Source organism: Panthera pardus, unplaced genomic scaffold, assembly GCF_024362965.1.
Source record: "Panthera pardus isolate Hobbes unplaced genomic scaffold, ASM2436296v1 HiC_scaffold_11, whole genome shotgun sequence".
NCBI lineage: Eukaryota > Metazoa > Chordata > Mammalia > Carnivora > Felidae > Panthera > Panthera pardus.
The window spans coordinates 48,990,260-49,017,945 of record NW_026526666.1 but is presented as its reverse complement, the minus strand read 5'-3'; the positions used below and the strand labels follow the sequence as shown (position 1 = coordinate 49,017,945).

At 35.2% G+C, this 27,686-nt stretch overlaps 1 protein-coding gene across 11 annotated transcripts in view; it reads left to right on the top strand.

Annotated features, from left to right (window-relative positions):
- The window catches only part of LRRC7 (leucine rich repeat containing 7), a 553,063-nt gene that overhangs the window by 398,118 nt on the left and 127,259 nt on the right, over positions 1 to 27,686 (top strand). For all 11 annotated transcript variants that reach the window (XR_008419194.1, XR_008419193.1, XM_019448906.2 and 8 more), the window contains 3 exons: positions 4,165 to 4,239; positions 10,334 to 10,478; positions 15,548 to 15,620. Coding sequence is in view for 9 of the 11 variants with exons in the window: in XM_019448906.2 (XP_019304451.1) it covers positions 4,165 to 4,239; positions 10,334 to 10,478; positions 15,548 to 15,620 (293 nt within the window). In the remaining 2 variants the exon portion in view is untranslated. The remainder of the gene's footprint in view (positions 1 to 4,164; positions 4,240 to 10,333; positions 10,479 to 15,547; positions 15,621 to 27,686) is intronic.

Here is a 27,686-nt window from a genome sequence, read left to right as displayed (position 1 = left end):
TGATTTCACTCAGTGGAATTTAGGAAACAAAACAGATGAACACAGGGGAATGGAATGAAAAATAAAATGAGATAAAAACAGAGAGGGAGGCAAACTATAAGAGACTCTTAAATATAGAGAACAAACTGAGGGTTACCGGAGGGAAAATAAGTCAGGGGATGGGCTAAATGGGTGGTGGGCATTAAGGAGGGCACTTGTTATAATAAGCACTAGGTGTTGTATGTAAGTGATGAATCACTAAATTCTACTCTTGAAACCAATACTACACTATATGTTAACGAACTTTAACTTAAATAAAACCTTTGAGAAAAAAAACACTAAATTCAGTCTCTCTCATATGTTTCCAGCCCAGTATTCTGCATCTCCATTGGTGGCAACTACCAGGTGCTGGGAAACTGGGGGACGTGCATGACCCTCACTCTCACCCCTATATTAAGTCACCAAATCCTATTGTTTTCATTGTCTAAGTGTTTTTTGAATTCAACTTCTTTATCTTTAGTCCTCATTATCTCTTTCGTAACTAGCCCTATTAAGATTTCCTGTTTTTGTTTTCTTTTCCTTTTTCCAACAGGATAGTTATATATATATAACACCTATCTGCCACAATCACTTCCTATTAAAAATCTTTTAGTGATGTTCCTTCACCCATGTAATAAAGTTCTACCTCCCTAACAAAACATGAGACCTTCACAGACCCCACCCTCTTTTGTTAGCCTCATTTTCTACTACTCACACTATTTCAAACTTAACACCCCAGTAAAGCAAAGCGCCTGTTGCCATTCATACATCATGCTATTTCTCATCTCTCTGCTTCTGGCTAAAATGTGCTTCCTCTTCTCTCCTCTTTACTGACCAACTCTTTCTCATCTGAGCTCCACGAATAGTTATGTGGCTTCCTCATTACAAGGGCATATAGGTTCCCCTTTCTTCATTTTCCCATAATGCCATGTATTTGCTTTTTGCATATTTGCTGCAGATATAGACCATGACTTTCTTGAGGACAGAGACCACACCATGCGTTATGACTCTAGTGTAATGCCTAGAATTTAGGTGATGTTTAATAAGTACTTACTGAATGAAGAGATAACTGACTTACTGAAGTACTTTGTATCCATTCTTGTCATTCTTTTTTATATATATATATGGTGTCACCATGTAGCAGGGACAGTAGTGTTCACCAAATAATTCATGAATTTCTCTTATATTTCTTAGGCTTTCTTAAACTTGAGGCCATAGAAATAGTATAGATAATTAGGTATAATCAGAAGTGATATATGTCCCTTCTAGTCTGAGATCTTTAAGAGCAATGACTAGTTTTCTATACTGTCTTCTCTGCTTTGGCTCTTCTGGAAGTCTTGAGATGGTGGCAACCCATGACACTGGATGTAGTGAGAGTGGGAAGTAAGCCTGTGGTGTTAAACCACTGAGATTTTGGGATTAATTTGTTACCACAGCACAATAGAGTTTATCTTGAGTAATGTTCACCATTCGAAGTTTATAAATTAATCTCCATCTTATCACATACATAAGGATGTATTGAAGTTTCCAGTATGCAACTCTTATCTCTTTTCATAAAGTCTGCATGGTGCCTGGGTGTAGGAAAATCTGCACCATATGACTGATGTTTTCCAACTGGCCTGACTATTCCTAGCCAGCCCTCTGCTTCAAAGTCTCTGCACATCAGAGTGTGCTTCCTACGACTTGATTTATGTTTTCCGTCCTTGCCCAGCTTATCATACAGTTGGAGTAGTTCACTGCCTGTTCACTATTGGTGTTAGTAAAAGTAGGAATATTTTCCTACACAAAAAAAAATCCCCCACACTTACTCACACATGACTCTGAGTCCACAGCTGAATGCCACTCTCTAACTTTAGATTTTGATCTTTGTTGTAAGTGGAATTTCTCCAAGGAATAGTACCATGTTTAATTGCAATTGCAAGCTAAAGGTATCAGAGGCTCTTTCCAAACTAGTCCTAGCAGTTTCTGAAGCCCTTCTAATGTGTCAAAGATGTGTGTACATAACTCCTGCTTACCCACGATTACCAATATTCTCATCTTAACATATATACAATTCCATTCTTTCACACTATTATTCTATAAAATACACTAGTTTTCCAAAGTAGGTCTCAAAGTTTACTGAAATATGGTTGTACTTTGTTTCAGTGATAATTTTTTTTTTCAGTTGAAAGAGACAAAACATCTGATTTCAGGTGTGGCTTAATTTTGGCCTAATATGATGTCATCAGGATCCATCTCTTAACTGAAACAGCCTTCCCCTTTTCTTCACACCTGAAGCTCCCAGGGCTGTCCCCTTCCAGTTTCTAATCCAGCAGGGAAGAGCAAGTCTTTTCCCCTGAAGCCTCAGTGAAAGAAACATTGTTTCTCAACTGCTCTGAATGGATCATGTTCCCATCCTCCAAGCCAACCCTGTGGCCAGGTGAATACTATGCACCAATTAGCTTAGTCCTTCCTCACTTCCCTCCTGGAAGGAATCAACTTCAAGGGAAGCTGGTGGCCTGAATAGGATAATTTCTAGAGAGAAATCAGAAAAAGGTCATCACGAATAAAAAGATGATGACGGTAGCAATAGCAACCTCTAACCTTTCCATATAGTCTGCTGCCCATGAGGTACAATTTAGAGAATGCTTCAATTTGGGAATTGAAATTTCATTATGCACTATGTGTTACACCTTGATCATATTCTCTCTCTCCTTTCTCTGAACTTCTTTACATTATTCTTTTCTCCCATATGCTACCTTCTGTTTCTGCTATTTATATGCATTTGTCTGTTCAATTAGATCATCAGTTACTTCAAGGCAGTAACTGAGTTTGAATAACTGTGGATCGTACACTGTGCCTTACCATAGTAGGCATCCCCACTGTTCAACCAATCAAAATTTGCTGAGTAAATGAAGAGATAAGAAATGAGTGGGTCTGATTCATACTATTATATATCTCAGTAATGCAATGCCTGGGACGGTGGGGGAGGGGGCAATTGTGTGTAAGGCTCTAACACATACTGATGGTAAAAACCTATTGTGTGTCGAGTACCATGGCAAGCAATGGGGATGTGAAGAATAGTGATTAAAAAATAAACATGGGAATGCAAGCTGGTGCAGCCACTCTGGAAAACAGATGGAGGTTCCTCAAAAAACTAAAAATAGAACTACCCTATGACGCAGAAATTGTACTACTAGGCATTTATCCACGGGATACAGGTGTGCTGTTTCGAAGGGACACATGCACCTCCATGTTTATAGCAGCACTAATCAACAATAGCCAAAGTATGGAAAGAGCCCAAATGTCCATCGATGGATGAATGGATAAAGAAGATGAGGTATATATATATACATATATATATATATACATATATATATATATACACACACACACACACACACACACAATGGAGTATTACTCAACAATCACAAAGAATGAAATCTTGCCATTTGCAACTACATGGATGGAACTGGAGGGTATTATGCTAAGTGAAATTAGTCAGTCAAAGAAAGACAAAAATCATATGACTTCACTCATATGAGGACTTTAAGAGACAAAACAGATGAACATACGGGAAGGGAAACAAAAATAATATAAAAACAGGGAGGGGGACAAAACAGAAGAGACTCATAAATACGGAGAACAAACTGAGGGTTACTGGAGGGGTTGTGGGAGGGGGGATGGGCTAAATGGGTAAGGGCACTAAGGAATCTACTCCCGAAATCATTGTTGCATTATATGCTAATTTGGATGTAAATTTTAAAAAATAAAATATAAAATTAAAAAAAACAAAAATAAAAATTAAAAAAACAATAAAGATGAAAAAAACAAACATTGCTCTGCTCTTCAAAAGCTTATATTTGGGTGAAGAAGACAGACACATTGAGTAATTAGAGTGTAATAAATGCTACAAAGGATCATTGTAGGGTGTTAAGAGAGAGTTATAGATTTTAATTTTTATTACTGTTGTTCTGATTGTTTCCAGATGAGTTCTAAGTTAGCTATACGAGGGACTCTCAGTTTTGATGAAAGTCTGTTAAACTTAGAACTTCTTAAAGGATTAACATTAGATTCCCAAATAAAGTTTCCAGATTCAAGAAATTACACTTCTATTGTGCTAAGAAAAGACTAATTGTGTTGTCTTTCTCCCTACCTCTCTTCTAGCCTGAAGTTCTGGATCAAATACAAAATTTAAGGGAGTTATGGATGGATAATAATGCATTACAAGTGCTACCTGGGGTATGTAAGTTTTTATTATGCCACATTGTCTAACATCTGTACTATATATTAATGGTAATGAATAATCTTAATATATAAATATCAGTGTTTGCCTCTCACAATAAAACATTTGTTTGGTTACCAAGTGTTTTTTCACTAGTTTGTTTGTTTATTTTTTGTATTTCACATACCTTTTGTAAATAGTATAGGTATACGAAATGTATGAAAGATTCTCTTGTTCTCTTAGGATTATATTTTTTATCTCTCCACATACCGATTTTTAAAACTGAGAAAGTTATATTGTTATATACTGAAAAAGAAAATGCTACATATAATACCAAGTCTTAATTTTGCAAAATCAAACTTATTCGTATAGGTAACTAGATAATCGTTTCTGCTTATGTTAGAGCTTTTCCACAAAATAAAAATCTTTCTCTCAGTTTGGGTGATTTCCATTAGAACCCATTTGAATTTTCGAAATGGTAAATGGCAAATTATCAGGTGTTAAAAATAGAAAGTTCAACTAGAGTCCATTTTTTTTTCTACTAACACACAGACAATCCAGTAATATCTCCTAAGTAGTAGGTTTACCAGTTAACTCATTGAGTTTGAGTATTTAGCCTTTCCCACTCAGTGAAATAGTGGCTTCCAGTAAAAACATTGCCTCTTGCCACTCATAACACAAGCAGTCAAATAAGCATGTACACACACACACACACACACACACGCCAACCACAATTGGGCTGAGTAGCCAGGGCAGCTGGATTTATAATAACTCTTCAGCCACGGAGATTTTGATGTGTGTTCCCAAAGCCAATTTTATTCTTCTTGACTTGACATTAAAAATTCCTTAAAATAATTGCAAAAGCAACAAGAACAAGAAGTGTTTCTCTTTTGAACAAGCATGAGACCACATAAAAGAGAAAATCTGGCAAAAGATTAAGGAAAAAAATACTTTCTTCTCTTATCAAAAGAATACATTTATACTATCATCACAGACACAAAACAAAAAAGCATGCACATCTTTTATATATTGATTTATTCAAAAACCGTTTACAAATACACCTCTATGAACCAGAAACCATGCTAATGTTAGAGCTACAAAGATAATATATTCAATGACCTTGAGTACATTTGTTTGAGGAGCTCACACATAACAGGAGAGACAGATCTAGATTCCACTACATGTAGTAGAGCCCAATTTGTGCCATAGCCAAAGTATGTACAAATCCTGGGGCAACACAGGTAAGACACTCACCAATTCCCTGTGCAGAGATTGAGAAATCGGAATGTATGTCTAGTCAGAAAAGTCTATACCCGCTTCTTCAATATATTTACTAATTCAAAAACACCTAGATAATGCCTAACTCATGATAAATGCTAGATGTTTTACAAATAGATACTCCTTGGGCACCTTTTGGGATGAGCACTGGGTGTTGTATGGAAACCAATTTGACAGTAAATTTCATATATTAAAAAAAAATAAATAAAAATAAAAAAAAAATAAAAATAAAAAAAAATAAAAAAAAAAACAAATAGATACTCCTTGAGTCCTCATAATAAGCCTATGAAGTAGGGTTTCCTACTATCCCCATGTTACAGATGATAAACTGAAACAGAAAGAATAAGAAACTGGCCCAAGGTCACGGAGCCAGTAAATAGTGGAAATGTAATTCAAACCAACACCAGGGGCTGTTGTTCATTCTCAAACTCCAAAATCCTGCTGCTAGAGAATCAACAAAGGGCACAAATGAGAATTAGGTTCATCTTATTTTTCATAGTCATTACATTTCCAAAATCCAACCTTAGCAATCAATTCAGACCTCATATTGTTTAGTAAGCTTTTTATCTAAATAGAAAAGTAGTGTTGAAACCGTCTGTGAACAGATAAGTGTTGTGAGAATAGATTTTTCTTATATACTGCTTTACGTAGATTTCTCACTTTAGTACACTTGAGTTTTTATATTTTATTTTATTCCTTGCGGGAATACCCCCACCTCCCTGCCATAAAGAGGCATGGCTTTCTGAATGTCTGTGCTGGCAAATAGTTGTTATGCAAGGACCTAGAAACATGTGTCTTTGAGAGACTATACTTGAATGCAGCCTTAAGCTAGCCCGTCTATCAGTTTCACAGAATGATTAATCCTAAATATTTAGTGTTATAAGACCCAGGGAAAAAAGCAAGATCATCTTATTATTAGTTCATGTATCACTGTACATTAAAGTAACATACTTTTAAAATACTTTTGGAAGCCTGAGCTATCATTTTACTACTCCATTTTTCATAAATCAGAGAAGAAAGGAGATACTGATCAGAAGTTAGTCTTCTACATAGCTATCTTGTTCACTGTCACTCTAAGATCAATCAACCAAAATGTGACTAAACAATGCATTGAATCAGTATTTATTTTTAAACAAACTCCAGTATCTTCTTTTGTGATGGCTTTTACTTTTTTCATTTACTATCTACTGCTCACTTATAGAGCCCTCTGTATCGAGAGATGTTGGAGCAACATTCAATATCCCCAAGGATTCTGAGACATTAGACTTCAAAGGTCTTTATCACCGCAGGCTACAATTGCTTTTATAAGGTGTTTGAAAGTGAGGGAAAGACTCAAAAATAAACACCAAAGCATTGTTTTGCTTCTAAAAATGATGTTTAGAAACTTCACACCAAAATATTGAGTTGCGCTGGAAATAACAATGAAGGGGGCTTCAAAGAGTAAAGAAATTTCCTCATGATGAAAGAACAAAAAAGAGCCCCCCCCCACCCCCGCACTACACACACACATCATTCCTTCCTTGCTCACCAGAAGAGAAGAATGGTTATGGTATCATAATAGCTCCTTAGGGTGGGAATCTATAACTAAAGTGACAGTATTTTTTCAAGTGACATATTTCCAGGTGTAGGGAGAATTCAGCCCTCTAGCTTCACTCACCCAAAGTACTCAGTTCTAGCAACTGAGTCATCTATTCCAAGACTTCGCACATTCTGTGCCTCCATGGGGCGTGAGGTCACAGACCTAGAGATATATGCTGGGTTACTTAGGGAGTTAGAGGTCAGTGACTGCTGATATAATCAATAGGCTTTGTGGTCTGTAATCTGAGAAAAGTGATTTGAATTTTAGCTCCACCCCTCATTAATGGGGTAACCTTGGAATGTTATTTGTAATAATTGCTGTCATGAATCATCCTCCTGGAATGAAGAACTTACTCTCTATTCCTGAAGCTTTTGGGAATACTGTTTGCAGCTTTCCACCTTCTTCAGGATTTGCTCCAGCTGAAAAGAACCTCCTTACCCAGGGTCACATCTCTAGTCTGGGAGACCTGCACCCAATGACCAGTGATAAAGGCCTGGCTCCTCATCCTTACTTAGACTCACCCTACTACTGCCAGGCAATCCAACTCAGTGACTCTTAAAGGGCCACCCAAGGAGTTCCTCAAGATTTCATTCCAGCTCAGCTGCTTCATCTGCCTAGCCGTGCCTCCTTTCTCCTCTCTGTCTTCCCACTGGTATTGATCCTAAGAGCACTCTCTCATAAACTTCTCCTTGTCTCTGCTTCCCATTGTGTGACATTAATTACTAAATTTCAATGTGCGTTGAAGTGCAGATTCTGATTCAGTAGGTCCAGAGTGCGTCTGAGATCTAAGACTGTATGTTCCTGACAGGCTTCCAGGTGGTACCAATGCTGCTGGTCTGCAAAACACATTGTGAGAAGCAAAGATATGAAGTATTAAATCAAATAATATAGCCAAAGTACTTGGCACAGTGCCAAGTGTGTGCTTGTGTGTGTAATAAGTTTATTTCCTTTTTTATTTATATTCTGTCAAATAAGTAGAGACAATATATTAAAATGGATACGGGTGGATTAAACAGACAGATGATCCACTGAACACAGTTATGTGTAAGGTATTTATTTGCAAAATATGCCCTGAAAGAAACTGAAAGTGAGGACTTTTATCTTGTCCTGACTCCTGTGCTCCATGTCCCAGCTAAGCGGTCCCTGTTACTCCTGTTCACAGTATGACTTTGTTCCTTCCCTGTCCTCAGCAACTAGTTACTAGTTTATTCCACTTCTGATTTTTTTTTTTTTGAGCCCATCCCTTCTTCTTCCTCACTTCCGCTGCCTTAATTCAGGCCCTTATCTCCTCAGCTAAATTGTTTCTAGGGGCACTTGAGTGGCTCAGTTAAGTGTCCGACTTTGGCTCAGGTTATGATCTCATGGTTTGTGAGTTCAAGCCTGGCATCAGGCTGTCAATGAAGACTCTGCTTGGGATTCTCTCTCCCTCTCTGCCCTCCCCTGCTTGCACACTATCTCTCTCTGTCTCAAAATAAATAAACAAACTTAAAATAAAAACTGTTTCCAGATCCTTGTGATGGGTCTTTTCAACTCTCATCAAAGAATCTCTCCTTTGTAGTTCCCTGAAGCTGGATTTTTAAAGCACAAATCTGATCATGTCATTCTTTGTCTTAAAAACCTTGAATACAGACACCTGGATGCCTCACTGGGTTAAGGGTCCAACTTTTGATTTCGACTCAGGTCATGATCTCGTGGTTCCTGGTGTTGAGCCACTCATTGGGCTCTGTGCTGACAGAACAGATTCTGCTTGGGATTCTTTCTCTCCCCTCTATCTGTGCTCCTCCCCTACTCCCACTGTGCTCACAGGCACGCTGGGGCACACATGCATGCTCTCTCTTTCAACAAAACAAAACCAACAAACAAAAACCTCTTGAATAGCTTTCCTTCCTTAAAAGGTAGAATTTACATCTCCTCATATAATATGTAAGGCCTTTGAACACATGTCTTCTTATAATCTTATAAATCAAATGTCCCACTCTTCCTCAAACATGCCATGATTTTTCACATTTTACTATGAACAGTATATGTCATTTTCTCTTTTAGGTGCATGTTCTCCTTTTCTTGACAGGCTGTGTCTTCCAGGCAATTTGCAGCCCTGTGCTTCTATGACATTCTCTACATGTTTTTTTAATTGCATATATTATAGGGTATTGTAATTATTTGTTTGACAGTTTCCTCCACTACTGTGAGCTCCATAAGGGTACAGATTTTGTCTGTATCATGACAAGTCTCTCCTCATACTTAGTTGACTTATTCATGATTGGTCTCCCATGTATAACACAAGCCTTGTTACATAGTAGACTCTCAAAAAGAAATGTTGAATAACAGAATATTGAATCTGGTAGGATTTAAACCCTTTCTTATGCATTTGAAAGTGTAAGAATCAATATGTCAACATATGCTGTTTGGGTGACAATTGTCATTTATTTTTTTATTATTAATTAATTTATTTAATTCAGTGGCAACTTTGAGATTGTTGTGTTTTGTTTTAACTGTTGTACTGAGATATAATTCACATACCATAAAATTCACCCATTTATAATATACAATTCCGTGGCTTTTAGAATACTCACAGGTTGAGTAGCCATCACCACAATCTAATTTTACAACATTTGCACTATCTCCAAAAAAAATCCCTGAAGCCATTAGCAGTCATTCCCATGTCCCCTTACCCCCAACCTCTAGAAACCCTAATCTACTCTCCATCTCTATAGATTTGCCTATTCTGGACATTTCATACAAATAGAATCATGCAACAGCTGTTTGTTTTTTATTACTGGCATTTTTCACTGCATATATTTTCAAGGTTCATCCATTTTGTAATATATATTTGCATGTATTGCAAAATAATAGTACAACATATGGATATAACACATGCTGTTTATCCATTCATCAACTGATAGGCATTTAGGTTGTTTCCATTTTTTGGCTCTTGTGAATAATACTGCTTTAAAGTTTGTGTTTTGTGTGGACATATATTGCATCCTGGAGTATACACCTCGGGACTGCTGGGTGATATGGAAACTCTATGTATAACATTTTGAGGTATGGCCAAACTGTTTTTCAAAGTGGCTGCACAATTTTAAATTCCTGCTAGCAATGTACAAGGATTATAATTTCTCGACATTCTTACCAACACATATTATTGTTGTAGTTGCTTTTAAAATTAGTTTTACAGTATTGTGGTTTTTACAACTTTCAAATGTCTTGTGAGAATTTCTCAACTAATCCTGAGTTTATGCAATGTTATCAAGTCTATAGGGAAGTTAAAGATGTTGGTATACCTGGATATGTCAAAAAACAGAATAGAAACGGTTGACATGGAAATTTCTGGATGTGAAGCCCTTGAGGACCTCTTACTGTCATCCAATATGTTGCAACAGTTGCCCGACTCTATAGGTAAGAATATTCTATTGTGTCATGAATGTTTATATGAAATATATGAAATTTTCTTTTTTGGCGTAGTCTTAGTTTATCAGTAGATATAGGGAATATACTGTTAGCCTGACTGATAATAATGAATTACAAACTTCATTATTCAAGTTCATTATTACTGGTATCATAGTATTTTACCAATATCTTAAAATGAAATGGTAAATAATTGTCAAACTCAAGAAGGCTCTACTATTAAAATACATGATCCTACCAAACTGATATATTTTTCAATTCAAATCTTTTAAGTTGTAAAATGTTACTGTAAAAAGTAGATTTCTTAGATTTAGAGTAATTTGATAACCATGTATATCATCTTTTATCACCATAAAATCACAATAGCTTCTATCCACAGAGTGTTGCTATATCCTATTTTCAATACTGTTATAACACTGCTATAATCTGAAAATAACATAAATATATAATAAATATAAAATCTCTTTGTAGTTCTATTATTTAAAAAAAGATGCATTTTCTTTTATATGCTGTTAAGATTCATGACAGCAGAGAATGTCTGTTAGTATTTATCAAGCACCCAATCCATTTTTGTTACAAATTTTTATATGAGTAAGGTAATTAAAGAATCTAATTTAATAATTAGTAAACTGTTTTGTGTACATATCTTACTATTATTTATGAGAGGACTTAGGAGGATAATCAGCAAATTACCTAACTTTGGGTGTTAGTTTTTAAACACTCTTTGAATACAATGTGTCATATATTCTTGAACTTATTAAAGCTTCTGAAAATTAAGTTACACCTAGGTACTCTAATTAGAAGGAAGCTAGAAGATAAAGCAGTTTTCCAAATTTTTCTTCACTATTTGACTGCTTCCATTTTCATATTCCTTCAGGCTAATAGAGGATACTAGTTTTGAAAAACAGGCTAGAATTTCTTTCTGTCTAGATTTAATAACTTTTTGATTTATATAATCACATACTGTATTATAACAGTATTTTTCCAACTCATTCCATTGTAAGACTTATCTGACAGTTTTATTAGGCACTTACACATTTCCAGGCTGTTTCTCTGAAAATTCTGATTCAGTAAGTTTGTGGTAGGCCCTCTAATTTGTTTTTATTAAACATCCTAGATGAAACTTATAATTAGATAAGTTTAGAAAATACTCTTTTATGTTGTAGAAAGTGAGGAAGTGTAATGGTTAAAAAGAGCATCCTTTAATTAAGATGACAGCAATGATCATCTAGTCAAGATAACCACCTAGTCAAAATACATGCCTTATACTCCCACTCCAGAAACTTGGGAGTCAGGGGAGGTAACTACAAAACTATCAGGCAGAGAGGGGTGAGCATTGGTAAAGAGAAAACGTTCACTTTCACAAATGAGCATGCAAATGAAAATTTTAAAGGAAAACTAATGTTATAACCACAACCAAAAACTCAAACAAATAGGAAAATTTACCCAGGAGAAACCGAAGTCACCAAGAAATGTAAAAAATGATTTTTAAGTATGTGTAGATTGTCAAATACACAAAAGTTAGAATAACATTCATAAAAATAATAACTAATAAAACAAAAATAAGAACTCTTACTAAGAATAGGTGGTTTTTAAAAAAAATTAGAAATTCTGGAAATAAAAATGGCACACAGTAAAACAAAAGATGATATAATTATTTGTTTAAAATATCTTCCTTTAAGAAAGAAGACCAGGAAAGTAGCTTTCTGGTCTGGGGAAGACAGCATGGATAGGTGATAGAAAACATCAGATTGGATACTTGGCTGACATAAAGCCAACTAGGATAGACAGGTGATACTATGTATTTTAATACCTTAATTAAGAATCTGAATGGTTCTCAAATTAGGAAAGTGACTTTGTGATAGTAGCTTACTCCTCAGACAAGATCTTTAAACTCTATTGACCTTTCAGGGAAGATTACATTTATGCATCTGCAGAGTTGCCAGAGTCCCTGATTATACACGTACAATAGCTGACTTCCCTCCAAAAATCCCCTTCTTGATCAAGAGAAGTATCTGAGATAGGAGACTGAGAGCTGTGTCCTCAGGCCCTAAAAGAGTTCATAGATTCTGATTGGGATTGATTCTGATGGGAAATTGCATCTTGTCTTCTTTATTTTGACATTATTGGGCTACCAACATTTAAAACAAAAAAAGATAAGAAATTCCATAGTACCAATAAAGGAAAATAGCAACTAAAATTAAAATCTTTACTTCCTTCACATCTATTTTAGTTCTACAGCCGTGAGGTATTTCAATGGAGTGATTTACTCAACAACCCCTGCATGCTGAATCCCTTTCCTTGTCTGGTTCCAGGGAAAATGAAGGGGGCTCTTTTGCTCTTCTAGAGAGAGCTTTAATTAATTTTTTTTTTACTTTCCAAAATAATTTATCTTTTTTACTTAATGGTTAAGGACACAGACTTCATAGTCAAGTTACCTGAGTTCAAATTCTGGCTTTTCTATCTTATTAGCTTTGTGACCTTAGACCAGCTACTTAATCTCTCTGCGCTCAGTTTCTTCATCTATTAAGTGGGGCAGTAGTAGTACCTGCATCATGGGATTATTTTCAGCAATAAGTGAATTCATATATATAGAATTGCTTAGGATAGTAACTGGCACATAGTAAGTGCTTGTATTAGCTATTATAATAATATGATAATTATTATAATCTCAGATTTGATGAGCACACAGCTATTTGGTTTTTCAAAGTTTTATTACATATCTGTAACTGTCGTGTAAATATTAGCTATTTTGATAAATCATATTAATGTTTAAAACATTACTGCTTATTATATATTTATATATAAGTAGCGAAAACCATAGTAAAAGGCCTCCTCTTTCTTTCTCTTCAATACTTCTTAGTTGGGAGTGTAGGATAAAGAGGTGGGGAATTAGGGAAAAACCCAAATAGAGGGAAGGAACAAGATAGAATGCCTTTGATTCCTGTAGAGTAGAAGAAGAAAGCCCAAGAAGATATGATATAGAAATGCAATAAAGGAATTATCTGCCCGAGGAAGTCATGAGCAATGAAGGTAAGGTTGATGCTCTATTTCTGCTCTACAGACAACCATATTCCTATAGAAGCTCCAGAATCTGTCCAAAGAGCATCCTCTTAGATAGAATATGTGAGTGACAAAGTTGCCACATCACAAATGAGTGTGATTCCTTTAAATCCACAGACATGGAACTAAGAAAAGAGACCTAACTTGCTTCCACCTTTAAAGCTGCAGAAGCTTCTATCAGCTGTCAGAGCCTCTACTCCATTCTTCGAAAAACTTTGTTGCATCAAACTTTTGGTTTTAGTCCCTAACATGCTTCAAGATTTTTTCACCACTACTTTTAGACTTAAGTACTGTCATTCTCTTAAAGGATACCTTGCAACCTGGCTTCATGGTGTTTGCACAGCCATTTGTGACCCAGCTCAAAACTTCTTATGACCCAGTCAAGTGATGTGGAGACTGTCAACCACCTTCTAGCTCCATTGGTGGGCAGGTGCAGTCGTTTGATTAGGGCTACCAAGTCATAAAGAATTTAGCTGTAATTCATCGTCCCCTGTTTGCTTTTCACAGTTGATGAACAAGCTTAGGAGTTCTTTCATATTTCCAAGGTTGACATTTTTTACATACACACTAGAGAAGATGAAGTGATTCACTCACCCTTTAAACATAGATAAATATGGCAGTGGGTGTGCAAACTTCAGAGACAAATTACCCCAGTGAGAATTGTCGTCTTTCCCAGGTGCTGCTATCTTCAGCAGTGTATCCTGGGGGCACAGCTGATGTATTAAGTTTTGATATTTTGTAGATATTTTCTCACAGCAGTTTGACAGTGAGACCCTTTCTCTTCACTAGAGATTCTGAGTGCTTCTACAGAATATGTAACTGAGGGTACTGCAATTTTAAGTGCAATGATTGGTTTTTATTTCAAATATATTCTGACTTTATGCTTTTAAGGAATCCTCAGAATATTTGAGGTGGATGGGCATGATCTACAGCGATGCTTTTCAAAGCACATTCATCAAACACTAGCTGAACAAGACCCTGCACACTTACACGCATTCTGCAATAACTTTGGAGAGTCACATTGCTACATTAATATATTAAAAGCTCCTAGGAAAACTTCATTTAAGAAATATGTTTAATGTTGTTTAATTTAGTAATTCCCAAACACATTTTACCATGGAACCTACCATATCCATCAAAACTAGTTTTCTGCAAAACAAGTAGCCTACAGCTTATATGCATATTTCCAATGTAAAACAAAAAATAACCATGCTTTGCCCTTGGACTTTGGCTATTTAAGCCATATTGATACCAAAGATTAAATTATGGCTGGGTAAAGGAAGCTGTACTTCAATTACTCTGTGGCTATTACTCCTTAGAACCCTGGGAATAGAGTAGGCAGTAAGGGTATGGAAGGCATAAATCTGACAGTGAAATATAAATAGTTGAAACTTCAATTCTTGGCCACTTCTACTCGGTATATTAAAATTGCAAGTTTGTGTACTTTCTGCTGATCCAAGTTCAAGGATTTATGGTAACAAAAAGAGTATGAGGTCATATGTTGTAATTTTCCAAGTCCATAATTATAATCACTGCATCACAATACCTCAGTGCCCATTTGTTGATCATTAGGCTTAATTCAGATTTGTTTTTAATTTGTATCACAAATAAAAAATGTTATTTTTTAGTGCTTACGAATTAATTATACATTAAGTCACAGCTGGCTTAAAATTTTTCATCTGGTCCATTTGCAGCAAGATAGATAAGGGAAATGTGGTAGTATTGCTGTCAACTTAAGTTTCTATGGAGCCCTACATTTTGTTTATTTGTCTGCTTTGATGTACTTGAACTCCCACTGATGTAGGTAAAGTTTTTGCAACTGGACAGTCAAAACTAGAGCACATGCAAATTTGTAGGTTTATTTGTAGGTTTATATGAACAGAGTGCAGCCTATTGGCATGACAAATATTCCTCACAAGTGATTCCTTTTCTTTCATATTGTATTTTCTGTTAGAGATCTGTTCTTATGTATTAATAAAACTTCTTCTCTGTTTTAGGTCTTTTGAAAAAACTAACTACTCTCAAAGTAGATGACAATCAACTTACAATACTACCCAATACAATCGGAAAGTAAGTGCCAAAGTTTCATACCAGTCAGCCCCTCTAAGCCAGAAACAAAACGATATGTTAGATTTTTTTACTTCAAAACATTTTCTACTATCTTAATTTACTTTTATATCTGAACATTGCATTGACATTTAACTATATAATATCACAAGAAATAACTATGACTTTTTCTTAAGCAAAGGGATTACCTAGATCTTCAATTATGTTATTGCCTATAATTTCCCAGATACTATTAGCTTGATGTTTTTGACTGAGTAGAAGCTCTAAATTCACTTGGATATGTCTTACAAAATCAAATCGATTTGTATAAACTCTGTAGTCTATATTACCATTACACTATAAATGATTTATATATTATGTTAGTAATTGTTTTATAGCAATAGTGCCATATAATAGTACTGTAAAAGTTACTTATAATAATATAATAAAGTTATATTACCAATTGATATTTATAGAAGTTCAATGTATTTTTAGAAGCCAAAGAGATAGACACCTGTTTAACATGCATTTTTTAAATGGCATATGCCAATTTTATTATTTCAATGCTAGCATTAAATATTAAATACTAATGGGTGATGGGTATTAAGGAAGGCACTTGTGTTGAGCACCGGGTGTTATAAGTAAGTGATGAATCACTAAAATCTAGAACAATATTCTACCTCAGGAGTAGAATTTAGTGATTCAACACTTAGATTTTAAATAAAAATTTGAAAGAAAATATAAAGAAAGAAAAAATAAATATGAAATACTAAATAATCAAATGGAAGTGCAGAGCTTGTTCAATTGAATTTTTATAGTTTGTAGTAAATTATATTGCATCTTTCTTAAATTTTTATTACAAATTTTAATGTGGTTATTCTTGAATTTTTTAATTCAGTTTTTATTTCAATTCCGGTATAGTTGACATACAGTGCTATATTCGTTTCAGGTGTACAATATAGTGATTCAGCAATTCCATACATCTCCCAGCAATCATCACACAAATGCGCTCTTTAGATCCCCATCACCTATTTCAGCCATCTCCCCACCCTTCTACCCTCTGGTTACCATCAGTGTGTTCTCTATAGTTAAGCATCTGGTTCTTCGTTTCTCTGTCTCTCTGTCTCTCTCTCTCTCTTTTTTCCTTTGCTTGCTTTTTTTTTCTTGCTTCTTAAATTCCACACAAGTGAAATCATATGGTATTTGTCTTTTTCTGACTTATTTCATCTAGCATTATACTCTCTATTAGCTTGCATTTTTGAAAGCTTCAAGATGATGACCTCATAATTGCCTTTTAAGGATAAAATATATTCCATTTATTTGAGAGCAATCTCTTCCTAATTTTATGTTGCCATTAACATTTGGTTCACGATTCTTTAAGAAATATGTATTGTTATCAATGTTTCACTGAAAATGCTTTTGTTATAACTTGTGTGAAGTGAGGAATTGATAGACTCTCTTCATTCTAAAATTATGTAAGTTCATTGTATAGGAATCTTGCCTCACACGTCAGTATGAAGAATTACAGAAATCCATAATTTAACAGATTTGGGTATATTTGGGGAGTGAGGGAAGAGTGGCCATTTTTTAAAATGAGGTTTGGGGCACGTGGGTGGCTCAGTCAGTTAAGCATCTGACTTCAGTTCAGGTCATGAGCTCATGGCTTGTAAGTTTAAGCCCTACATCAGGCTCTGTGCTGACAACTCAAAGCCTAGAGACTGCTCCAGCCTGTCTCTCCCTCTCTCTCTGCCCCTCCCCTGTTTGATCTCTCTCTCTCACAAAAAACTAAACATTAATTTTTTAAAGTAATATTTAATGTGTGTAATTGACATGTAATAAACTGCACATACTTAAAATCTACAATATGATAGGTTTTGACATAGATCGAAAGCCATGAAACCATCACCACAATCAAGATGATAAACATATTCTTCAATCCCAAACGTTTCTTGTCCCCTTTTCTCTCTCTCTCCCCTCCTCACCCCAAGTTGGCAAGTAACCACTGATATGGAAAATGGATATGGAAAATGGATATGGAAAATCCAAGAGTAGAACAATTTGACTAAATTCAAATACCAATATCCAAACTTTAGAAAGTAGTGAAAATTTCAGCTATTTTTAAAAATCTCATCTATTTTTAATATTTTAATGTTAATACCATGCAATATATTTCTCTCTGCATTTATTCACATTGTCTCCAATATAGAGAGAAATTAACTTTCCTTTGGGGTACACAAAAGTAATCATCTTTATCAGCCTGATGCTTGAAAAAAAAAAAAAAACAACTCTTCCTATATAATTATATTCTTAGGCACTAATTTTCTTCTTTAGGTCAATACTCAGGAGAAACTGAATTCAACTCCATTTACGCCTACAAAGATCATGCTTGATATTTTACCACTCATGTTCACATAATTTTATATAAATATATAAATTAATTACCCTAGCTCTGTGAAGACAAATTAAAAAGGGTGGATAATCTAAAAATACACAAAGAAAAGTTGCTTTTTTTAGTATGCAACTTTTGGTGTGAATTTGGTGTGAATTCGGACGCTAGATTAGCTGTGAATTTGGATGCTAGGTTATTTCCATACTTAGTCTTCTTTTAAGCATTTTAATTTTTAAAAATTAATAATTATTTGCCTTTGAAGGTATGAAAAAATATTCATCAAAGATAAATGGGCCTATTTAACTCAGAAGTTGATTACTGGTTTAGAGGGATAAAGGTTAAGAATTTTATCATAGAAGCTCATTTTTTTTTTAGTTATTTTAAGTGTCATTATCTTAATTTGATTATTGTTTCAGGGAAAATAAAAGGAAAGTATTAGAGACATGGACTGAAAAAAAAAAAAGGTGAAAAAACAAACAAACAAAAAGAAGCCACTGGGAAGTGTGTGGGAAATCTCTATACCTTCTATTCACTTTTGCTGTGAACCTAAGACATAGTCTTCAACAAAAAGGAGAATGACTGACAAACTGGTTATTTAAACTTGGGTTTTTGCCAGACATTTTGTCAAAAATGAACAAAGTGAGCTCATCACTTCAAGGAAAACAACTGACAGAATTTGTGACTGACAATAAAATTTGAGCTGTCAGGCAAAAATTGGAATTTTGGAAAATTCCTATCTGCCACTGTGAGCTGGACAGCTTCCCAATACTTATAGGCTTTTCTGATAAGACTAGTATGATATAAATTAACATAATTTGTTGATAGTGTATTATGAAATGTGTCAACATCTGGAAAACCTGTACAACTCAGTGAAGCAACGCTTTCCAAATAACCAACACATGAGTTACAAGATCAGGCATGAGTAAAAGACCCATTCAAAATGCAGAATAGGCCAGTTGATTTTAATGTATTGGTATGAAGAATAAGAAAAGTTCATTAATATAGTTTCAGATTCTACATTGCAGTTATCCCCTAAAAAACAACCACTTTGCGAGTTTTGGTGTAGTATCAAAGAATAATCACAATTATCCAAAAAGACTATTGAAATACTTCTCCCTTTTCCAACTACGCATGTGTGTGAGGCTGGATATTTTTATGCACAATTCAGTCAAAACAATATATCACAACAAATTGAATACATAAGCAGATAGGAGAATCTAAAATCATCTATTAAACCCAACATTGAAGAGATTTGCAAAAATAAAAACAATGTTACCTTTTTCACTAAATGTTTTTGTTTAGAAAAATATCATTACTTTGAATAAAAATGCTATTTATCTTAACATGTTATAGGTTTATTACTATTTTACATAATAATTATTTTTAAAATTCTTGTTTTAATTTATTATATAGTAGATACCAATAGATATAAAAAATATAAATGCAAGTTTTTAGGGTTATCAATAATTTTTAAGACTATAAAGACCAACAAGTTTGAAGGTATCTGTTTTATATCACATCATGGTTTGTATAGTAAAATTACAAGACCATTTTCTAACTTATATTCTCACTTCAACATAGCACTTGCATATATATAATTTGAATTTGCATGTATGGCAAAAAATATATATCTAAAATTTTATAATATACTTTAATAAGCAATCTGTATGAAGTAAAAATAATAATAGCAATAATAATAATAGTTTTATTTTTCTTAGGGAATTCAGAATTGATACATCAGAGGTTCAGTGCAAAGGCTAGAGGTGAAATTTGATTATGATGTTATTTAATGGCATCCCAGATCACATGCAAAAAGTGTTTTGTGAAAAGAATAGTCGGCAGTTTATTATTAAACATTCTACCTAAACTCTCCAAAATCCTGGAAATGTTATGACCAGCTGTAGTGTTAATCTCATTCTACACTTAGAATGTTTCAATATGTTAGACTTATCTTTGTTCATTTTTATTTTTATTTTAGAGAGAGAGAAAGCATGCTAGTGGGGGAAAGGGCACACGGAGAGAGAGTGAGAATCTCAAGCAGGCTCCATGCTCAGTGCGGGTGGACCTGACATGGGGCTCAGTCCCACGACCCTGGGATCACGACCTGAACTGAAATTGAGGGTTGGACACTCAGCCAACTGAGCCACCTAAGTGCTCCTCTTTGGTCATTTTTAATAGTCCAACTAGTAAAAAGTGCTGGAAAAATTAATTTTTCAACATTTTTCACAGTTGAAAAAGATTCAATGACTTTTGTGTGAAATGACTTGTAAAATTGATTATTTTTGTTGTCCAACATTAAATTGTACCTAGGAGTTCCAGCCACTCGAAGAGTCAAATATACAATGAAAATAATAATAAATAACTTTTTTTTTACTCACATGGCACCAGATACCATGTTTTGTGCTTTACCCCGATTCTTATTTAGTTAAAGTCCCCATTAACACCATTTTATGTATATTATTATCTTCCCATCAACAGTTAGAGACTGAGGCTGAGAGAAGTCAATAGATTTCATAGCTAAGCTGTCGATTGACCTATGATCCCTCTTAATACTATATATGATAATTGTATCCTACATTTCATAGTATTTGGTAATTTAATGGGTCACACTGCTGTAGAGGCAAAGGATTTTCCATAGGATTTTCCAAAGGATTTTCCATAGGATTTTGCATACTAAGCCCTCTCTTTCTTAGCTCCATTGCCTTGGTCAAAAGTCATAAAAAGTTGGGGTGCCTGGGTGGCTCAGTTGGCTGAGCTTCCAACTTTGGCTCAGGTCATGATCTCACAGTTTGTGGATTTGAGCTCCGTGTCAGACTCTGTGCTGACAGCTCAGAGCCTGGAGCCTGCTTCAGATTCTGTGTCTCCTTCTCTCTCTGCCCTTCCCCCATTTGTGTGCGCTCTCTCTCTCTCTCTCTCTCTCAAAATCAATAAACATTTTTAACAATTAAAAAAAGCAATAAAAACTCAAAAATGTGAATGGAAATTTTAAAATGTCATTCCCTCACAGTGTATGGTCAAACAGAAATATTTCTGGACTGGAAACCAGACAATCTATGTAATTTAGCAAAGCTGAGTAAGACCTTTCTTCTTGATGGGTCTCAGATTCCTAAGGGATAGTGCAAGGAGCACTGCCTGTGGAGTCAAACATCATGGATATGAATATTGGCTATGCCACTTACTGTGTGAACTTGGACAAGTTATTTAACCTTTCTGTGTCTCAGTTTCCTCACTTATAATTTCTACCTGCATCTAAAATTCTCTAGTTCTCTGATCCCGATGTTTAGCTTATATGATATCAAACCCCAGATAGTAAATTCCAGTAGTCTATGTACTATACTGTTATCACAAGAAAATAAGTGAGCTTTATTCTAGGTACCTGAACGCTAAAACATTCTTCCTTCTGTTTTCCTGTTTCATAGACGGATACATAAGAAACTAGAAATGTACACCAGTTTGGGGAGGAGAATGCGGGAGCTGGTGAATAGAGAAAAATAAGGAGACTTGATTTTATCAAATACTCTGTAGTTCTTGACTTTTCCATTATGTAATATTATTCTAGTCAAAAAATTAAAGACAGGGGCACCTGGGTAGCTCAGTCGGTTGAGCATCTGACTTCAGCTCAGGTCATGATCTCACGGTCTGTGAATTTGTTCCCCACATCGGGCTCTGTGCTGACAGCTTAGAGCCTGGAGCCTGTTTCAGATTCTGTGTCTCTCTCTCTTTGCCCCTCCCCCACTCTTGCTCTCTCTCTGTCTCAAAAATAAATAACTGTTAAAAAAAATTTTTTTTAATTAAAGACAAAACACACACACACACGCACACTTCACTGGATGAAACTGAAATCCATTTACATAAATATTCAAGTTTTTACATGGTCTAAACTGGTGGTTTTCAACATGTGGTTGTCTGATTAGCAGCATCAGCTTCAACTGGGAATTTGTTAGAAATGCACATTCTGAGACAAACCCAGGTCTACTGAATGAGAAACTTTGGGTGTTGCGCCCTCAATCTCTGTGTAAACAAGACCTTTAGGGGATTATGATATGCTCAAGTTTGAGAACAACTATCTAGATTCAGCTTACAGTTATCAGCTAACTATCTTCTCAAACCTGAATCTGTTATGCCTGCATCAGAATTACCTGAAGTGCCAGTTTAAAATGAAGCTGCCTTGGAGAGGAAGTTTACCATAGTGTTGATAGCTTTGGTTCTGGAGCCAGACCTTCTGGGTTCAAAACCAGGCTCTTTGATTTGTTATTGGGCAACAAAGCCTTGGATTCCTCCTTATAAATAGAAATCATAATAATAATGCCTACCTCATAAGAATGTTGTGAGGATTAAATGTATTAATAAATAGAAAGTGCACATATTCAATAAATGTTTTCAAAAAATAGTTTGATAAAGTAAAAAATTACTGACTTATTTAATTTGCATTTCCGGGTTTTGGATTCAAGAAATACATTTACTGTTTTTACAACGTAATTCTTATTTCTTCTGCCCACCCAGACTGCTACAGCTTCCTCTTCTAAATCAAAAGCTCTAGTACACCTACAAAGTAGACCAGCATTTTCTGAATTATATTTCTCAAAATAGTTATTATTGGGAATTTTAATAGGTATGACACAAAGATAAGTTTCATGGACAGATAAGTTTTGGGAACTATATATATAAGGTAGAGAACACTCTTAACTTGTGATATTTTTTCATTTGTTATATAAGTTCTTTGTTTATCTTTTGTATCATGATTTAAACTTTTCCATTATTTTGCCACGTCCTACCAACTGGAATATAGGCTCCTTAAGGTCTGAGATCATGTCTTGAGAATATTTAATCTCCTTCATTGTACCTAAGCAGTATGGCAGAGGGGCATGTTTGCAAGCCTTGGAACTAGACAGATTCCAATCCTGGCTTCTCCACTGATTAACCTAATTGACCTTGGACATGTCACTTCACATCTCAGAACTGCAATTGTTTCATCTGAGAAATGGAAATAATAATTCATCTCAGAGGTTGTTGTGAGACTTAGTGTTAGATAGCCTTCAATAAATTATAATAGGCTTTAATAGTAATAATCAAAAAGACATTTATTTACTGCTGTTTATGTTCATTTGTGTGATGATTAATAACATGATAACATCAAGTTCTTAGAAAAATGTTTTATACTGATTTGAAAATATAATAATATATTGTCTTAGTCTTCTCAAGCTACCATAATAAAATATCACAGACTAGGTGGCTTAAACAACATAAATTTATGTATCACAGTTCTGGAGGCTGGGAAGTCCAGAATCAAAGTGTTGGCAAGATAGGTTTCATTTTGAGGTCTCCTCTTTTGGCTTAAAAGCAGCTACCATCTTTCAGTGTGCTCACACAACCTTTTCTTTGTGATGCCCAAAAAGAAAAACAGAGAAAGAGGGAGAGAGGCTGGTTCTCTAGCATCTCTTCTTATAAGGGCACCGATCCCATTATGAGGGCCCCATCCTCAAAGACATCATCTAATTCTGATTTACTTCCCAAAGGCTCACATCTAAACACTATCACACTGGAGGTTAAGACTTTAGAATATGAATTGGGAAGTGGGACAAAAACATTCAGTCCATGACATACATATTTGAACTTATAAAATATACTCTCAAGAAAAGCAGTGTTTTAGGGGTGCCTGGGTGGCTCAGTCAGTTAAGCGTCCAACTTCCACTCAGGTCATGGTCTTGCCGTTCATGGGTTTGAGCCCTGCATGGGCCTCTGTGCTGACAGCTCAGAGCCTGGAGCCTGCTTCCGATTCTGTGTCTCCCTCTTTTTCTGCCCCGCCCTATTCGCACTCTGTTTCTCTCTCTCTCAAAAAATAAAGAAAAACATTAAAAAAGAAAAGAAAACAAAAGAAAACAAAAGAAAAGAAAAGAAAAGCAGTGTTTGAAATTATTCTATGCTTTTTAGCAGAGTCCTCAAAGATAAGCTTTTAGAATCATAGTATTTGGTTGAAAAGTCTAAGGAGCTAGAGAAAGAAATTTAAGACACAAAAGAAAAAGATTATAATGTATTTCCTGAAGTGGTCGAGTTATCCTTACAGAAAAACTAAAAGTTATTGAGAAAAGTACAGAGAAACGATCAAATGGAATTTCATTTATGATTGTATAAGATTCCAGTTAAGGGACAAAACCAGCAATGATTTCCATTTAAGAGCCATTGTCCTCTACTGCCTAGTTTCTCCTTCACTCCCTGTCCCAATATTTTAGGATTGTGACCATTTATGGGCTGTCGCCAAATTCTAAATGCAGCATAAATGCAATGTTTCTACTTTTTTGTTGGTTAAAAAATCTTTCAGTATCCTATCTTGAAGCATATAGAATCTTTTTTTTTAGTTTATTTATGTATTATATTGAGAGAAAGAGAGCATACATGCAAGCAGAGGAAGGGTAGAGAAAGAGAGAAATCCTAAGCAGGCTCTGTGCTGTCAGAATTGAGCCCGACAGGGGGTCAATCCCATGAACCACTAAATCATGACCTGAGCCAAAATCGAGTCAGACACTTAACCAACTCAGCCACCCAAGCAACACGTATAGAATCTTTTTTTAGTGGTCTTCTTCAATGGCAAAGCTATTTTCTACTCATGGGTTATAGATACGTTCACTTAAAACAATACTTTTAAATAGAATTTTACATTTGGGTGGTACTTTTCTCCTATAATAAAAAAAAATATATAGATTTTCTTTTCAGTCAACTTAATTAACTTCCTAAAGGGTCCAAAGGAAGGGAAAGATCAGTGATTACTTTGGAAAAATGGGAAAATTGGGTCAAATGAAAAGTATATTATCTTGATAATGATGGTAAGTAACTGTTCAAAATCAGTTAACATAGATGTTTCACGGGTAAAATCTCTAAATGATTGACTACTCCTAACAAATGCTGTTTTAACCACAGTTTGACTGATTTCATCTTAGACTGTAGGATTTAGTATAAAAACTGGGTGAGTTTCATTTAATAAACACCATAGAAAAGAATTAGTTTCATTTCTGTTAATTTCTTGCATTATTTAGAAGTAGCACAAGTGACTTACCAAATATTAATGAGAAAATTAAGGGTAGAGTCTAAAACTTGATTCTTGGCCTAAATTAAATTAAATGAAATTTATCTTATATGAAAATAAGGATAATGGCAAAATTACTTAGCATTCACTATGTGCCCATTCTAAATGTTCTCCAAACAAGTTTTATATCTCTCCCTTTAGTTATTACAGATATACCTCATTTTATTGCACTTCACAGATACTGCATTTTTTACAAATTGAAGGTTTGCATTAAGCAACACTATCAGTGCCATTTTTCCAACATCATTTACTCATGTCATGTCTCTGTGTCAATTACGGCAATTATCACCATAATTCAAACTTTTTCATTATTATTATATTTGTTTTGGTGATTGATCTGTGATCAGTGATCTTTGATGTTACTATTGTAATTGTTTGGGGGCACCATGAACTGCACTCATGCAAGATGGTGAACTTCATTGGTAAATGTCGTTTGTGTTCTAAATTGTCTATCAACCAGGCATTCCCCCATCAACCTCCCTCTCCTCAGCCTTGTCTATTTGCTGAGAAAGAATAATATTGAAAATAGACCAATTACTAACTTTACAGCAGCCTCTAAGTGTTCAAGTGAAAGAAAGAGTTGCATAACTCACACTTTAAATCAAAAGCTAGAAATGATTTAGCTTAGTGAGGAAGTCATGTCAAAATCCAAGATAGGCCTAAATCTAGGCCTCTGGTGCCAAACAGCCAAGCTGTGAATGCACAGGAAAAGTTCTTCAAGGAAATTAAGACTGCTATTCCAGTGATCACACAAATAATAAGAAAAAAAAGACGGTCTTGTTGCTGATATGGAGAAAGTTTTATGGTCTGGACAGAAGATCAAACCAGCCCCAATATTCCCTGCCCCAACAATGCCTAATCCAGAGCAAGAATCTCTTCCAATTCTTTGAAGGCTGAGAGAGGTGAGGAGGCTGCAGAAGAAAAGTCTGAAGCTAGCAGAGGTTGGTATAGGAAGCTTAAGGAAAGAAGCTGTTTCCATAAGATAAAAGTGCCAGGTGAAGCAGCAAGTGCTGAGGTACAGGCTGCAGCACATTATCCAGAAGATCTAACCATAATAATTCCTGAAAGTAGCAACACTAAACAATAGATTTTCAATGTAGATGAAACAGCCACCTATTGGAAGAAGATATCATCTAGGACTTTAATAGCTAGAGAGAAGAAGTTAATGTATGGCTTTGGAGTTTCAAAACACAGGCTGTTTTGAAAGGCCAATGCCTTTCAAGAGGCTAATGCAGCTGGTGATTTTAAGCGAGATGCCAGTGCTCATTTACCATTCCAAAAATCTTAGGGCCCTTAAGAGTTTCACTAAATCTCCTCTGCCTGTGCTCTATAAATGGAACAACAAACCTGGATGACAGGACATCTATTTACAAAATGATTTACTGAATATTTTAAGCCCACTGTTGAGACCTACTGTTCAGAAAAAAAGATTCCTTTCAAAATATTACTGTTCATTGAAAATGCACCTATCATTCAGGAGCTCTGATGGAGATGTAGAATGAGACTGATGTTGTACACAACATCCATTCTGCAGTCCATGGATCCAAGTCATTTTCACTTCCAAGTCTTATCATTTAAGAAATATAATTTGAATTGGGGCACCTGGGTGGCTCAGTCAGTTAAAAGTCTGACTTTTGACTTCCACTCAGGTCATGATCTCATGGTTCGTGGACTTGAGCCCCACATCAGGCTCTCCGTGAGCCTGCTTGGGATTCTTTCTCTCTCTCCCTCTCTCTCTCCCACTCCCCTGCTGGCTCTCTCTCTCTCTCTCTCTCTTAAAATAAATAAATAAACTTTAAAAAAAGATATAATTTGTAAGGCTATAACTGCATAGATAGTGATGCCTTAAATGGATCTGGGAAAAGTAAATTGAAAGCCTCCTAGAAAGGATTCATTCTTCTAGATGTCATGAAGAACATTCATAATTCATGGGAAGAGGTCAAAATATTAAAATTAAAGGGAAATTGGAAGAAGTTGATTCCAACCCTCATGGATGACTTTGAGGGGTTCAAGACTTCAGTGCAGGACACACCTGCAGATGGGGTGGAAACAACAGGAGAACTGGAATTAGAAGTGGGGCCTGAAGATGTGACTGAATTTCTACAATCTCATGATGAAACATTAATGGATGAGGAGTTTCTTCTTATGGATGAGCAAAGATGGTGGTTTCCTGAGATGGAATCTACTCCTGGTGAAGATGCTGCGAAGATTGTTGAAATGACAACACAGGACTTAGGATATTACATAAACTTAGTTGATAAAGCAGCAGCAGGGTTTGAGAAGATTGACTCCTGTGTTGAAAGAAGTTCTACTGTATGCAGAATGGTATCAAACAACATCACGTCACAGAGCATTGTTCATGAAAGGAAGAGTCGATTGATATGGCAGACTTCACTGTTGTCTTATTTTAAGAAATTTTATGAAAACCTTCAGCAACCACCACCCTGATCAGTTAGCTGCCATCAACATCAAGGCAGGAGCCTCCACCAGCAAAAGGATTACAACTCTCTGAAAGCTCAGATGATGGTTAGCGTTTTTTAGCAAAAAAAATTTTTTAATTATGGTATGTATATTTTTATACCTAATGCTATTGTACACTTAATAGACTATAGTATAATGT